Source organism: Neoarius graeffei, chromosome 11, assembly GCF_027579695.1.
Source record: "Neoarius graeffei isolate fNeoGra1 chromosome 11, fNeoGra1.pri, whole genome shotgun sequence".
In the NCBI taxonomy this organism is placed as follows: Eukaryota; Metazoa; Chordata; class Actinopteri; order Siluriformes; family Ariidae; genus Neoarius; species Neoarius graeffei.
In genome coordinates, this window is record NC_083579.1 from 21406971 (window position 1) to 21423416 (window position 16446).

At 42.5% G+C, this 16446-nt stretch overlaps 1 protein-coding gene across 6 annotated transcripts in view; it reads left to right on the forward strand.

Annotated features, from left to right (window-relative positions):
- kdm1a (lysine (K)-specific demethylase 1a) overlaps positions 1-16446 on the forward strand; it is a 174098-nt gene that overhangs the window by 96834 nt on the left and 60818 nt on the right. For all 6 annotated transcript variants that reach the window (XM_060933625.1, XM_060933624.1, XM_060933623.1 and 3 more), the window contains 2 exons: positions 8274-8461; positions 16317-16431. In XM_060933625.1, coding sequence (XP_060789608.1) covers positions 8274-8461; positions 16317-16431 — 303 coding nt within the window. The remainder of the gene's footprint in view (positions 1-8273; positions 8462-16316; positions 16432-16446) is intronic.

The following is a 16446-nucleotide window of genomic DNA, read 5'->3' on the forward strand; positions in this document are numbered from 1 at the left end:
GACATTCACTTAGCAGTTCATCCTTTGGGGCCATCTTTCTGATGTATTCTCGGATTTTCGATGTTTCATCCTGGACCGTGGTCTTGATGCTCACTAGCCCTCGGCCTCCCTCTTTCTGCTTAGTGTATAGTCTCAGGGTGCTGGACTTGGGGTGGAACCCTCCATGCATGGTGAGGAGCTTTCTAGTCTTGATATCTGTGGCTTCTATCTCCTCCTTTGGCCAGTTTATGATACCAGCGGGGTATCTGATGACTGGTAGTGCGTACATGTTGATGGCTCGGACCTTGTTTTTACCATTCAGCTGACTTTTCAGGACCTGCCTTACTCTCTGGAGGTATTTGGCTGTGGTTGACTTCCTTGTGGCCTCTTCATGGTTTCCATTAGCCTGTGGGATGCCAAGGTACTTGTAGCTGTCTTGGATATCACCTATGTTGCCCTCTGGTAGGTCAATCCCTTCAGTCCGGATCATCTTGCCTCTCTTTGAGACCATCCGGTCACACTTGTCCAATCCGAATGACATCCCTATGTCATCGCTGTAGATCCGGGTGGTGTGGATCAGCGAGTCTATTTCTCGCTCGTTCCTGGCATACAGCTTGATGTCATCCATGTAGAGCAGGTGGCTGATTGTTGCCCCACTACGGAATCGGTACCCGTAGCCGCTCTTCGTGATGATCTGACTGAGGGGGTTCAGGCCTATGCAGAACAGCAGTGGTGATAGCGCATCTCCTTGGTATATGCCGCACTTGATGTTGACTTGGGCAATGGGTTTTGAGTTGGCCTCTAGGGTTGTCTTCCACATTTCCATTGAGTTCTGTATGAAGGTCCTTAGGTTCCTGTTGATCTTATACAGTTCCAGACATTCCAGTATCCATGTGTGTGGCATTGAGTCGTAGGCTTTCTTGTAGTCAATCCAGGCAGTGCACAGGTTGGTCTGTCTCTTCTTACAGTCTCGGGCGACTGTTCTATCGGCCAGTAGCTGGTGCTTGGTTCCTCTGGTGTTACTGCCAATTCCTTTCTGTGCCTCGCTCATGTATTGAGCCACATGCTTACTCATTTTTGCCGCAATGATGCCTGACAGGGCCTTCCATGTTGTGCAGAGACAGGTAATTGGCCGGTAGTTGGATGGGATGGGTCCCTTCTGGGGGTCCTTCATGATTAGGACTGTCCTGCCTTGGGTTAGCCATTCTGGGTGGGTTCCATCCCTCAGCAGCTGGTTCATCTGTGCTGCTAGGCGTTCATGGAGTGCAGTTAGCTTCTTCAGCCAGTACGTATGGATCATATCGGGGCCTGGTGCTGTCCAGCTCTTCATCTTTGACACTCTTTCTTGGATGTCTGCCATTGAGATGGTTACTGGTTCTTGTTCTGGGAGGTTGCTGTGGTCAGCTCTTAGGTCCACTAACCATTGGGCATCGGTGTTGTGTGATGCCTTTCTTTCCCATATGTCTTTCCAGTATTTTTCCACCTCAGCTCTTGGTGGGTCTGACTGGTTGTTGTTCCCCTGCCATTGAGAGTACACCTTGGCTGGTTCAGTGGAGAACAGCTTGTTTATTCTCCTGGCCTCTCCTTCCTTGGTGTATCTCCTCAACCGGGTGGCCAGAGCTGTTAGTCGCTGTTTGGCAGTTTCGAGTGCCTCTGGTATGGAGAGTGAGTTGTACTTCCTGGGCGCCCCTTTATTCACCATGTTCCCTTTCTGTAGTTCAGCTAGCTGGCTAACTTCTCTCCTTGCTGCCTTTATCTTGGCCTCTAATCGTCTCTTCCATGGTGGATACTGTTTATGTCCCGAGCCCACCTTGTGTCCAAGCATCTCCATGATTACTGTTGCTGTACTGTGTATCAGCTTGTTGGTCTCAGTGATGGTTCTTGTGGAGATTGTCTTCAGAGCAGCATTCACATCTACTAGTAGATCTTCTGAAGGTACTTGGCAACTCAGCTTCGGTATTTGTCGGGGGCTCCAGGTTTCCAGTTGGGTCACGATCTTCCTTCTCAGGTCAGCAGCTCTTGTGTTGAGGCTGTTAGCTGTTGGGGCTTGGTACCCAATCTCTGGTTGTGGGGATGATGACATCTCCCCGCTGACCTGTCTTCCTGGCTCCCCCTTGCCGTAGCATCGTTGTTGTATTTCATTAATCTCTAGTTGTGATAGCAGATTTCGATTATGGATGTTGGAACACTGGGCTAATAGCTGTTTCTTTGTTAGCCTTGATTGTGGGTTTCGAAGTATCCAATGGTCCCACATTCTCTGCATGTATCCCCTCTCTCTGGGATTGCTTGTATAGTAGCATTCCAGCAAATCCGTATTTTTCTGTCCTCGTCCATCGATGTCTTGTTCCAGTAGCCCATTTCTCATCAGTTTGCCCTGGTTCCCTAGCAACTGACGCAGACCTTGTTGACCCGGGCGACGTCTGAGCCGGTATGACTCTATCAGTTATGTTTTCACTCATTCCTGAGGTAGGCTGATATATCATGAGGGGTTTTGCCTAAGGACCCTTACTGGATGATGTTTTGCCCCGACCGGGATTCGAACCCCGATCTCCTGCGTCGTAATCAGTGAGCATTACCACTGTACTATCCAGCTGATTTTTTATATATATATATATATATATATATAAAATGTATATGTGTGTGTGTGTATAAAATATCGGACTATGTGGAAAGAGCACCTGCTCAAAAACAGCAGGCACTAGGACCATGCAGAAACATCCACTGCTCAAGCTGCTGGTTTTCCATCCACTTCGCTGTCCTCTCATGCATTCAAAAACAATTCATTTCAAGCAATAGTTAGCAATGTCAGACACCCCCCCCCCCCCCCCCCCCCCCAAAAAAAAAAAAGTGGCAAAAGCTGGAGGACATATGACTTTTTTTTTTATTTTTTAAAGTGAGTGATGTCTTCAGACACACTCTATAATTAAGTTAGCTAATGTTAAGTTCTGAATATTCATAGTGAGATCATGTTGGAATATGATATCACGTTGTAAACATTTTTGAATTAGCTAGCCATAGAAAATGATTTTTTTTTTTTAAATTATTTCAAATGAGCACAGTTCGTCTACTACTGTACTTCACTCGGCACATGCATCAAAGTAATGATAAGCAGTGGAGAGGTGAGTGAAAACAAATTCAGGGATGTGATTTTTCCGCGAATTCGCGGAATTCCGCTTTTTTCACCTCAAAATCTGAAAAAAAAAATTTCCGATTTTTTGCTCAAAAATCCGCATTCATATCCTATTCGTTCCGACTTTCAGTAATTCCGTCATTGAGATGAAACGAGGTATGTGATTGGCCCATCGCTCTGTAACAACCAATGAACGCGCTTGTTAGATAGCTGTACGTAAGCTCGCTTCAAACAGAGAGTTGAAAGATGGCAGCCTCCGTGATCGAGCGTAAAGATGCAAATCGAGTTAAAGAAATCAACAGAATAGTGAAAAACAAGTTCCCCTGGGAATGGTTGGAGAAGGAGGTTGCTAGAGACGGACATAAGACTGTGAGACATTTGTTCAGCGATTTCGTTCTTTGGGGAGAGGGCAGAGGTCTCTGGCTGTCAAGTTCAGGGCAGCTGGGACCTCCCCTGCCTGAGCTACGAGCGTGTAAAGTCGGGCTGGAGCCCAGGATAGAAACGAAACCTAAGCAGAGCGCCGCGGCTCGCCTCGGGGCGAATTACGTCCCGAGGCGCGGGGTTAGCGCGCCCTGCCCGCGCTGGTTCTTTGGGGGGAGGGCAGAGGTCTCTGGCTGTCAAGTTTGGGGATGCTGGGACCTCACCTGCCTGAGCTACGAGCGTGCAAAGTCGGGCTGGAGCCCGGGATAGAAACGAAACCTAAGTGAGTGAACACAGTAGTTTTGAATATCCTTAAGTGAGTGAACACTGGGGTTCTGAATATCCTTAAGTGAATGAACACTGGGGTTCTGAATATCCTTCGGTGAGTGAACACTGGGGTTCTGAATATCCTTCGGTGAGTGAACACTGGGGTTCTGAATATCCTTCGGTGAGTGAACACTGGGGTTCTGAATATCCTTCGGTGAGTGAACACTGTGGGGTTCTGAATATCCTTCGGTGAGTGAACACTGTGGGGTTCTGAATATCCTTCGGTGAGTGAACACTGGGGTTCTGAATATCCTTCGGTGAGTGAACACTGGGGTTCTGAATATCCTTCGGTGAGTGAACACTGGGGTTCTGAATATCCTTCGGTGAGTGAACACTGGGGTTCTGAATATCCTTCGGTGAGTGAACACTGTGGGGTTCTGAATATCCTTCGGTGAGTGAACACTGTGGGGTTCTGAATATCCTTCGGTGAGTGAACACTGTGGGGTTCTGAATATCCTTCGGTGAGTGAACACTGTGGGGTTCTGAATATCCTTCGGTGAGTGAACACTGTGGGGTTCTGAATATCCTTCGGTGAGTGAACACTGTGGGGTTCTGAATATCCTTCGGTGAGTGAACACTGTGGGGTTCTGAATATCCTTCGGTGAGTGAACACTGTGGGGTTCTGAGTATCCTTCGGTGAGTGAACACTGTGGGGTTCTGAATATCCTTCGGTGAGTGAACACTGTGGGGTTCTGAATATCCTTCGGTGAGTGAACACTGTGGGGTTCTGAATATCCTTCGGTGAGTGAACACTGTGGGGTTCTGAATATCCTTCGGTGAGTGAACACTATAGTGTTATGTATATGAAGTTGACATTGCTAGAGTAGACACTGCAGAAAAAAAGTGACTGATTTGCTGGAACTGGACATGGATGCTTGCATCTTTTTTCTTTGAGAGTTCCTGAAGACTTGTGGATGAATTCTTATGTTGCATCATGTTTGTTTGAAAAGGCACATTTAGGTATGTTCAACTTCTACAGTAATTGAAAGTATAAATTTTGTTTTTCCTATACAATTTTCTATTTATTGTAATGCAGATGATTTAATTTAGAATGACATTTTTAGGTTTCATGTTTTGGCTTTTTGTCAGTTAAGAATCATTGAATTTACTATAGGAGCTCAGAGTTTCATGTTGACCATTAAATTGGCTTGAATTTGTTAATCATGACAAGTTTTTTCTTGTGTGTTTGCTTGCCATTTTAGTACAATTTTTAAGTCAGAAAACCCCAGACCCCCGGCTAAAATTTTCAGATAATTTCACCAGCCCCAAATCACATCCCTGCAAATTACAGAAAGAAGAAATAAGCAATCCGACTTTGTAATTAGAATTATGAATCAATTAGAACTATAAAGTGTTCAGATGCCATTTAATCTCTAAATCACTACAATATACTTTCATTCATTAAATTTTTATTTGCAAATAATTTCTCGTCTGTAACTTGGCACATTTGGATAAAAAATTGTTCTAATTATTGTTCTAAAATAAATGCGAAGACTTAAATATGACTCCTTTAACTGTTTGTTCAGGTCCAAATGCTCTGGAATAGGAGCCGCAGGGAGGGGTCCTGATAGTACAGGGTTTAAGATAATACAGTATGTAATGCGTACAGAAGCTTGAACAAGATCCTACTGGACTACCTACTGGAATAAGTTTGTTTCATTTCTGAAATGTTGTCATGGTTGCAAATACAAGAAATAGAACTTTGGGACTGAGAAAATAAGGATAATATTGTGGTTAAAAAAGGGGAAAACACCAAATTGGTGTGCTTGCTCAAGCACACAGCAGCCGAAGTTCTTAAATTTACCTTATTCCGCTGCCTTATTCCGACACGTTTTTTGGATCCACTACTCCTCCTCGAGATAGAGACACCGTTCCAACTCTGAGATGTCTGGCCCGAAGTGGTGTAGTGTGCTTGTATACAGCTTTTGGATCAACGCGCCCGTTCTCTTGTCGTTTTTCTTTTGTTTTTTTTCCCCATAGAGAATGAATAGGGCTCATGAATTGAATCGTCCTACTCGGACACGCTCCATCGCAGATGCACCAAACCTCATGTGATACTTCAGGCCAACTCCCCCGACACACGCATGCAATCGGTTCTGACCCGCACTCATGTTTTTCCTTTCTTTTTGCTCATCCCTTTTTCCTCCATAGGCTTGCATTGATTTTTGGCCCCATTGAAAATGAATGGTGTTTCAGGAGAAAAACTTTCACTCTCCATCAAATTTTTTTTTAACCAAGTGACCAAACTTCAAGAAACTTCATTTGATGCCTCAGGCCAAGTCCCTGCACACATCCATCCCTTCATCTGAGACCTGCACTCGTCTTTTCCTTGGTTTTCACGCATCTCTTTTTACCTCCATAGGCTTCCATTGATTTTTTTGGGCCCCATTCAAATGAATGGAGTTTTGTTCAGTAACACTTCACCACACATCCACCAAACTTCATATGGCACCTCAGGCCAAATCACCCATCACACACATGATAACGGTTCTGACCCGCACTCGTCTTTGTCTTGCCTTTCATCCGTCCATTTTTTTCTCCATTTTGCCGCTAATCAATGGAAGCTTGACTGAGTCATTCCTCCCTTCCCCCATAGGTGATGATGCATTTGGCAAGGATCTGCTCATTTGAGACTTTGACAGCAAATCAACTTCAACTCAATGGTCACTTTATTAGGAATACTTGCACGCACGATAACAATTAGCATATAAGCATTCACGTGTTACCATGCTAGCTGTTAGCATGTTACCCATTTATGATATCATGCCTGCTGTTAGCTCACGAGTTGTTAGCATGTTCACCATTAGCATGTTATCATGAGAGCTGTTAACATGTTAGGATTAGCATGGTAGCATGAGTTCGCGAGTTCGCCTGAGCATGTTAGCATGCTAACTGTTAGCGTGTTAGCTGTTAGAATGTCACCCTCAGCGTGTTAGCATGTTAAAAGTTAGCATACTAGCTATTAGCGTGTTAGCCTGTTAGCTGTTAGCATGATAGCTGTCATCATATTAGCCTTAAAGTGTTAGAATTTTAACGAATAGCATGTTAATCATTAGCATGTTAGAATGCTAGCTGTTAGCATTGTTATCTATTAGCATGTTAGGATTAACATGTTAACATGTTAGCTTTTAGCATGTTAGAACGCTAACTGTTGGCATGTTAGAACGCTAACTGTTGGCATGTTGGCATGATAGCTGTTCTGCTACAGCTCAGCAAGCACACTCCATTTTCTCTGCGGAGATGCAGTCTATTTGCACTTGCTCTTGTGACATACATACAAGTTGAAAGCTATTTTTAGTTTTTTGAATATAAAATGTAGATAATCTGACTTAAAGCATGAAAAATGTTATGGATAAATTCTCTTTGCTATCTCCATTTTTCTTTCTAATGAGTCAGCTGCACATTTTATTTATTTATTTATTTTTACAATGTGCCCTCTTCAAAACAAAATGAGACAATGTGAGGTTATGCAAACAAGACCCATGTTAGAATGCGCTGTACTAAAAGCTGTTTAGTTTACATCTCTTCTGTGAACATCAGTGGATTCTTAAAGACCTAAATCTTATCTTCAATATCCGACTCTTCTCCAAAGACATCTATATCATATTCTGCAGAAGCTAAATTTTTGCAGTCAGTGCCTTGTCCAGCTTCCACATCTCGTCTTATACACGCACCACTCCCATCAAGAAAGTCTGCTTGTGTTGCAATCTTACATTTTGGTCTTTCTTCCAACTCTTTCCACAATGCGGTGCACTCTTTTGAAAGTCTTTTCACTAAAAGGAAGAACTTATTTACCATGTGAATTTCTCATGTGCATGTAACAAAATGTGGAAAATTTCCCTTCAGATTCATATGCTTCTGATGACCGACAACATTGTGCTATGCTGGGGTGATGCGAATGTAAGGAGACACGTGATTGGTTGTAGAAAGAAGCGCAATAGGGAATTGCGATAAGACGCATGTTTTGATGGGATAATATTTCTCAAGAAATAAATTAATTTTCATCCACTTTTTTTTCTGTTGTGTAAGTTTCACAGTTGAGTTTTACATGATTATCAAAATATACTTTCTTTTATAGAGTATATGAAAATGTTTTATTTTCTGAACAGTGGTCACAAAAAACACAAGTTTCAGGTTCAGCACACAGTCTACTAGTTTCACTCACGACAGCTTTAGAAGATTTTTTTGCTGTTGTGGCTGGTCAATTTCTGTCCAAACTCCTTGTTTCTTTAGAACACTTTTTTTTTTCTTTTTTTAAAAATATAGTTTCAGAACATGCACATGTATGCTTGAACATGTTTACACATCTTTATGTGGATATGGATGTCTAATTCTCAGTCTTCATGTGTCTGCTTAATTTTTATGGTCCAGTAAACAACAAAAAAAAATTGTTGCTTTCTCACTCTCTCTTTTCCAGGGTGTGAAGTGATAGCTGTGAACACGCGTTCAACCACGCAGACATTTATCTACAAATGTGATGCGGTTCTGTGTACCCTTCCTCTGGGTGTGATGAAGCAGCAGCCACCTGCCGTACAATTTGTGCCTCCACTCCCTGAGTGGAAGACCTCTGCCATTCAGAGGATGGGCTTTGGCAACCTCAACAAGGTGTGTGTGTTTGGGGATGAGGGTGATTAACCCCCCCCCCCCCCCCCATTGATTGATTGATTGATTGATTGATTGATTGATTGATTGATTGGCCTTTTATTAGGAAGAATGATGCTTCATTTTGCGTACTGAGTTTAGGGTTTAGGTTGAGTGTCAGCATTACATTATTTAGCTACAGTAACCTACACACTGGAACTTTATTAGGAACACCTGTATCTCTGCTAATTCATGCAGTTATCAAATCGGCCAATCAAGTGGCAGCAGCACAGTGCATAAAATCATACAGCAATAGGGAAAATGTTTCAGTTAATGTCTCCGTGACTTTGATTTGTGCCATGGTTTTTGGTCCCAGACAAGCTGGTTTGAATATTTCAGAAACTGCTGATCTCCTGGGATTTTCACACAGTCTGGTTACACAGAATGGTGCAAAAAAAAAAAAACCTCCAGGGTGTGTAAGTTCTATGGACAATGATGCTTTGTTTATGAGAGAGATTGAAGGAGAATGACTCGACAAGTTGGAGCTGACAGTAAGGCTACAGTGTGACCTAATAACTCCTTACAAACATGGTGAGCAGAAAAGCATCTCGGAGTATAGATATTGAACATTGAGGCAAATGAAGTATAGCAGCAGAAGACCACATTTCAAGCTGTACCAGCTTGTCTTGCATCAACAACTATGCCATGGTCAAAGTTGCTGAGATGAAATTTCTTCTTCATTCTGATGTTGGATGTGAACATTAACTGAAGTGCTTAACCTGTATTTGCATAATTTTATGCATTGTACTGCTGGCAGATGATTGGCTGATTGGAAAATTCCATAAATGAGCAGGTGTACAGGTAAAAGTGTCTTATCTAATGAATAATTGCATGTTCTTTCAGAATGTAGACTGTAGTATGGTATTCAATAAAACACAATGCAACAATATTTTTCACCTTCAAATGTTAGATATAGTCTCTAAAGTCCCAGTTAAGTGTGATGTTTTGCTTCCAAGCAGCACCAATGTTTTTGAGTTCAATGCAGGTGGAGGCGGTCAGGTCACCAATCCATTTGGTTGAATGTCAGTGTAGTATTTTTAAACAGCACAACACACAAAAGGTTTGTTGACCTTGGAACAAGGTTACCTTGGTTTTCTCCAGGGCTGAACCAGAGCGAGTGTGCGTTTTTTGATTTCAACACTCCCCCTCCTCTGTCTTCTTTGACTGTGCAGTGTGACCATACCATCTCACACTGCAGTGAGTCTCTCTTTTCCAACAGTAACAGAAATGCTGCAGTATTATGCAACATTCTGCTTGCGTCTATTGAGACCAGCAGAGGGTGCAGTGTGCTTGTGCTGCACTACACCATAACCAGCTTTCTGTACTGTCTGTATAGGTTTGTGGTCTGCCCTGTGGTTGCTGGAGCACAACCAGGGGAAACTAGGCCTGATGGGGTGGGGGGTACATGCAGAGTAAAAGTCAAGTTTATTTGTATAGTGCTTTTAACAATAAACATTGTCGCAAAGCAGCTTTATAGAATTTGAACAACTTAAAACTATCCCCAATGAGCAAGCCTGTGGTGACAGTGGCAAGGAAAAACTCCCTCAGATGACACGAGGAAGAAACCTCGAGAGGAACCAGACTCAAAAGGGAACCCATCCTCATTTGGGCAACAACAGACAACATGACATTAACAGTTTTAACATGAAGTCAGCTTCGTTGATGTTATAAACTCTTCATTGATGGAAACTTGAGTGCAAAACTGTTCATGACAACTGCAGTCTTAAAGTTAGCAAGTCAGCTCATCGCATCGCTCCTGTGGAGGGTGGCCCCATGTAGACAGTTGGGGGTCGCGCCTGGAGGACGCTCTGGACTCTTGTAGTGGTGCTTTTGTGGTTGGGGACTGCAGTTGACTTGCTGATTGTGGTTGTCGTGAATGGTTTTGCGCTCGGGTTTCCATCAGTGGGGGGGTTTATAGCATCAACGAAGCTGACTTTTTTAGGACTGTTAATGTTATAGTCATGTTGTCTGTTGTTGCCTGGATGGGGATGGGTTTCCTTTTGAGTCTGGTTCTTCTCAAGGTTTCTTCCTCATGTCGTCTGAGGGAGTTTTTCCTTGACACCGTCGCTACAGGCGTGCTCGTTGGGGATAGATTAGGGATAAAATTGGCTCATGTTTTAAGTTGTTCAAATTCTGTAAAGCTGCTTTGCAACAATGTTTACTGTTAAAAGTGCTATATAAATAGACTTGACTTGAACTGTAGTCCTCAGCCATAAAAGCATTACTGTAAGTGTCCAGAGCGTCCTCCATGTGTGACCTTTCAACTGTCCACATGGGGCCGTCCTCCACAGGAGCGATGTGATGAGGCTCCAACCAGACACGGCACCAGGATGGATCAGGCAGGTCTGAGGAGCAGAAGAGGTCAGCATCTTGATCCCAGGACCAACATGTAACTCAGAGGGACAGATTTTGGGGGGGGAACACAAGTTGTTAGGTATGCCCAGTGTCACCTGAATAAGTAGGAACAGTATACATATTGCAGTGAGTACAAGCAGGGAGTCCGGCAACTAACTATGACAGCATAACTAAAAGGGGAGAGCCAGAAGGTAACATAGGCATCAGGGAGCCCTGGGACATAAAGCAGCTAGCCACTACACCATCAACAAACTCGAGTGAGCAAGCGAGTGGGGAACTGACAGTATCCATACATCCCAGTTTACCAAAACACTCTATGTCTGACGACCCTCCAGATCTACTCCTTTATCTCATAAACACCATTTAACAAAAGGCTTGACTAAACAGATATGTTTTCAGCCTAGACTTAAACGCTGAGACGGTGTCTGATTCCTGAACATTACTTGGAAGGCTGTTCCATAACTGTGGGGCTTTGTAAGAAAAGGCTCTGCCCCCTGATGTAGCCTTCACTATACGAGGTACCAGTAAATAGCCTGCACCTTTTGATCTAAGTAGGCATGGCGGGTCATAGAGGACCAGAAGTTCACTCAGGTACTGTGGTGTGAGACTGTTCAGTGCTTTTAAAGGTCAATAGTAGTATTTTATAATCAATACGAAATTTGATTGGGAGCCAATGCAATGTGGATAAGACAGGGGTGATGTGGTCATATTTTCTAGTTCTAGTAAGGACTCTTGCTGCTGCATTTTGAACGAACTGGAGCTTCTTTATGCACTTATTGGAACATCCAGACAGTCCGGCATTACAATAATCCAACCTGGAGGTAACGAAAGCATGAACTAGTTTTTCCGCGTCATATAGTGACATTAAATTTTTTATCTTAGCAATATTTCTGAGATGAAAGAAAGCTATCCAGGTAATGTTATCAATGTGAGTTTCGAATGAAAGACTGGGGTCAATAATCACTCCGAGGTCTTCTACTGCTGCATGTGAAGAAACAGAAAGGCCATCCAGAGTTACTGTGTAATCAGAAAACTTGCTTCTAGCTGCATGTGGTCTGAGTACAAGTACTTCAGTCTTGTCAGAAGGAAGTTAATAAGCACCCAGTGTCTAATGTCCTTCACACATTCCTCAATTCTATTAAGCTGGTGTGTCTCATCAGGTTTTGCAGAAACGTACAACTGTGTCATCAGCATAACAGTGGAAACTAATACAATGTTTACGAATAATATCACCCAGAGGTAACGTATAAAGAAAAACGCAGTGGACCCAAGACAGAACCTTGTGGAACACCAAACTTTACCTCAGTATGTCTAGAAAAATCACCATTTACATCAACGTACTGATAACGATCAGTTAAATAAGACCTGAGCCAGGAGAGGGCCGTTCCCTTAACTCCCACAACGTTTTCTAGTCCAGGCATCACCAAATGGCGGACCTCGGTCCGGATCCGGACCCAGTGATGGTTCTGTCCGGACCCGTGACCAATGGTAAATTCACTAGATTAAGTAATTTTCATGGAGCATTATTTTGGATGGTCGTGGCTATTGACAGCAGGCACTGCTACTCCAGTTAATACGACAATAGCTTCACTCAGTTGAGCCAATAAAATCGTTAGTTTACCCAGCGCACCACAGCAGAGCAACAAGCAGAGAGGAAGAGAGTTAAGTTCAGAGACAACCGACCGAGACAACATGGCTTGTTCCAAAAGGCGGCGGAAAGTAGACAAGAAAAATCGTTGTTTTAAAGATGAATGGACGGAGAAATATATGTTCATTCTTCCGGCGAGCAGTTCAAAACCAGTGTGCCTTATATGCTCTGAAAACGTGGCATTAATTAAAAGTGGCAACGTGAAGCGCCACTACGAAACGAAGCACAGCTCTTTTGAGCAAAGTTATCCCCTGAAGTCCAGCTGAGGGCACGCAAAATAACCAAACTGCAAGCACGGTATGACAGGTCTACCCGACTCATCACACATACATTTACAGCCCAGCAACGTGCAAACGAATGTTCCTTAAAAGTAGCGTGGATTTTGGGGCAACATAAACATTTAGTGATGGGACAGTTGTGAAGGAGTGCTTAAATGCCGTTGCTGAGACATTGATCTGCTCATTGATCTGCAAGGAAATGCTGCATTAAGAGAGCATTTTGAGACCCTGCTACTTTCTGGTTACAGACTGTTTGAGAGTGTGTTCCCTAATCTAACCAAAGGAGCACTGCACACCTTGACTATGTTTGGATCGACTTACAGCTGTGAGCCAGCTTTTTCCACTATGAACATTGTCAAAACCAAGTACCGTTCTAGGCTCAACAGTGAACACCTACATATCTGCATGAGAATGGCACTAACTCCATTCCAACCAAGATTTAAATTACTGGCAGGTCAGCCACATGCCCATTTTTCTCATTAAGAAAAGTAAAAGAAGAAGAATTAAAAGAGAAAAGTTCAAAGAAAAAATGTTCTGTTTGCATACCCCCCCCCCCCCCCCCCCCCCCCAAAAAAAAAAAAAAGCCACTTGTTTTCTGAAGATGTGGACTTTTTTTTTCTTGAAAAGTAGGCCCTTATTTTTTTGGCTGGGACCTCCTTATTTTAAGAACAAAGAAGAGAAAATGTGAAGTCAATGCTCTGTTTGCACTTTTTAGTTAATGTTTTCTGAGTTGACTTTTTTACTTGAAGTGTAGGCCTTCAATTCTTCAGGTTGGGACTGCTTTAATTTAAGAGAAAAAGGAGTTATTCCACTCTGTTTGCACCTTTTTATTTATTTTATTCTGAGGTTTCTGTTTTCTTTAATCTGAAATAAAGGCCTTGAGTTTATTTTCCTGGGACTACTTTTATAAAAGAGATAAAAGAGATAGTTGTGCACTCAGTTCATTTCCTGCATTGGAAATTAACAATAAATATTGTTGAAACCATATGAAAATGTGGACATGGGGGAAGGCTATAAGACACAAGCTGGACTTCGGGTCGGACCTTCTACTTGGACAAAATTTAATAACTGGACCTCAGTGACTTTTAATTGAATACCCCTGTTCTAGTCTATCCAGAAGAATGGAATGATCCATGGTATCAAATGCTGCACTAAGGTCAAGCAACACAAGCAGCGAGATACAGCCCTGATCAGACGCCAACAGTAGGTCATTTACTACTTTTAACCAGAGCTGCCTCTGTGCTATGATGAGGTCTAATTCCTGACTGATACATTTTATGGATGTTATTCCTATGTAAATAAGCATAACTGCTGTGCCACAGCTTTTTCAAGGATCTTGGAGATAAAGGGGAGGTTTGATATTGGCTGATAATTGGACAGCTGACAGGGATCAAGGTCAGGTTTTTTTAATCAGGGGTTTGATAACTGCTAGTTTAAAGGATTTGGGTACATAGCCAATCCTAAGAGAAGAATTTATTATTTTTTTAGAAGCAGTTCAATTACTTCAGGTATTATCTGTTTGAATAGACGTGTAGGTAAGGGATCTAGTACACAAATTGAGGCGCTTGATGTGGAGATTAATGAAAGTAATTCAGTTTCTCTAAGGGGAGTAAAACATTGTGATTGCTGATCTGATACAGTTATATTGTTAACTACAGGGTCACTTACACTGTCTGACCTTAAATTAGTAGTTTGAATTTTTTGTCGGATATCCTCAATTTTGTCATTAAAAAAATTAATGAAATCATTGCTACTACATTCTACAGGTGTGCATGTGTCTATAGTGGACTTATTCCTGGTTAATTTTACTACAGTATTAAATAGGAATCTACCGGTAGGATTATTTTTATTTTCTATTAGGGAGGAGAGATATGTTGATCTAGCAGTACTAAGAGATTTTCTATACTTCAGGAAGCTCTCCTTCCACACTAATTTGAACACTACCAATTTTGTTTGACGCCATTTACGTTCCAATTTTCAAGTGGTCTGTTTTAAATTGCGAGTGCCATCATTATTACCAGGGTGCTCATTTTTTTGTCTCTGACCATTTTCCTTTTAAGAGGAGCTACATTATTTAAAGTATGGTGGAACGTTGACTCTAAGCATTCAGTTGCCTGATCAAGTTCTGCAGGGGCTGACAGTGACCCAGTCAAAGTTGATAACTCTGAGAGATCATTTATAAAGCTCTGTGCAGTAGTTGACGTGAATGTACGTTTAATACAGTAGCATGGTGAGGTGCATATATTATTACTCAGACATATTTTGAATGAGATGAGATAATGATCTGAGAACTTCCGACTGTGGAAGTATGACTATATTTTCCACGTTTAACCCGAATGTTAGTATTAGATTGAGGGTGTGGCCACCATTATGGGTCGGTCCTATGATGTTCTGATTAATCCCTACTGAATCTAAAATGGACACAAACGATGTTTTCAAAGGGTCTTCTGGGTTATCAAAGTGAAATATTAAAATATCCGACAACTAATGCTTTGTCTCAGGAAATAACCAGATCTGAGAGAAAATCTGCAAATTCAGAAAGAAACTCAGAATATGGCCCCGGGGGCCTGTAAATAATAAGTAACGGAATTAACTAGGTAGACCTGTTTTTCGAGGCTACGTACATTATATGAGTAGAAAGAACTTAAAATGTATTAAATTTAAAACCAGGTTTTTGTGTTACACCTAGATAATCATTATAAATAACCGCAACGCTGCCTCCTCTGGCAGTTAGATGCTAGTTAGAGGCTGGTGTATACCGTATAACTGTATCCAGGAGGACTCGCGTCATTTAATGCTCTATATTCATTTGGCTTAATCCATGTTTCAGTTAAACAAAGTACATTAAACTCCTGATCAGTAATGAGTTCATTAACCATTAGCGCTTTTAGATGTAAGAGAGCTAATATTTAATAGCCCCACCTTTTAGATCAAAGGTGCTGGCAGCAGCTGTACAGTCAGTATGATCTAATTTTAATATTGATTAGGTTACTGGAATAAACAGAATATTTCTACTTTTTTGTTGAGCTCGGGGAACAGACACAGTTTCGATGTAGTGGACCCTGAGTGACGCCTCTGTGCAGCTAGCAGACAGTTGGTTTAGCCTGTTTGTCTGCTCCCTGGCCTTGGCTCTGGATTGTCAGACGTTAACTAGGCGTGTTCTGAGACTATGACCTATGCTGCAGGAAATGAGAGCAGCACCTTCCTGCCCTAACAGGCCAGCAGTGCCCTCAAAATTAGCCCAATTATCTATAAAGCCCACACTGTTTTCAGAGCACCACCTGGACAACCAGCAGTTCAGCGACCATAACCTGCTGTTAGCTACATCACCACTCCGCATTGGGATGGGGCCAGAGCATACTACAGCAAAAGTCATCTCATTCTCTCTGGCTGTTATTTACTCTTGTATTGGATTAGGGTCTAGGGGTCTAAGGTAGGTTTTGGGAATTTCAATGATGTTTGATGGATTATATTTCCTCCGACATACTGCATGTTTCAGCTTCACTTGGCTAATGCGTGATGTTCTTCCTGTCTGTAGGTGGTGCTGTGTTTCGACCGTGTGTTTTGGGACCCGAGCGTGAACCTGTTCGGTCATGTAGGGAGCACCACAGCCAGCCGTGGAGAGCTCTTCCTTTTTTGGAACCTCTACAAAGGTCTGTGTTCAATAA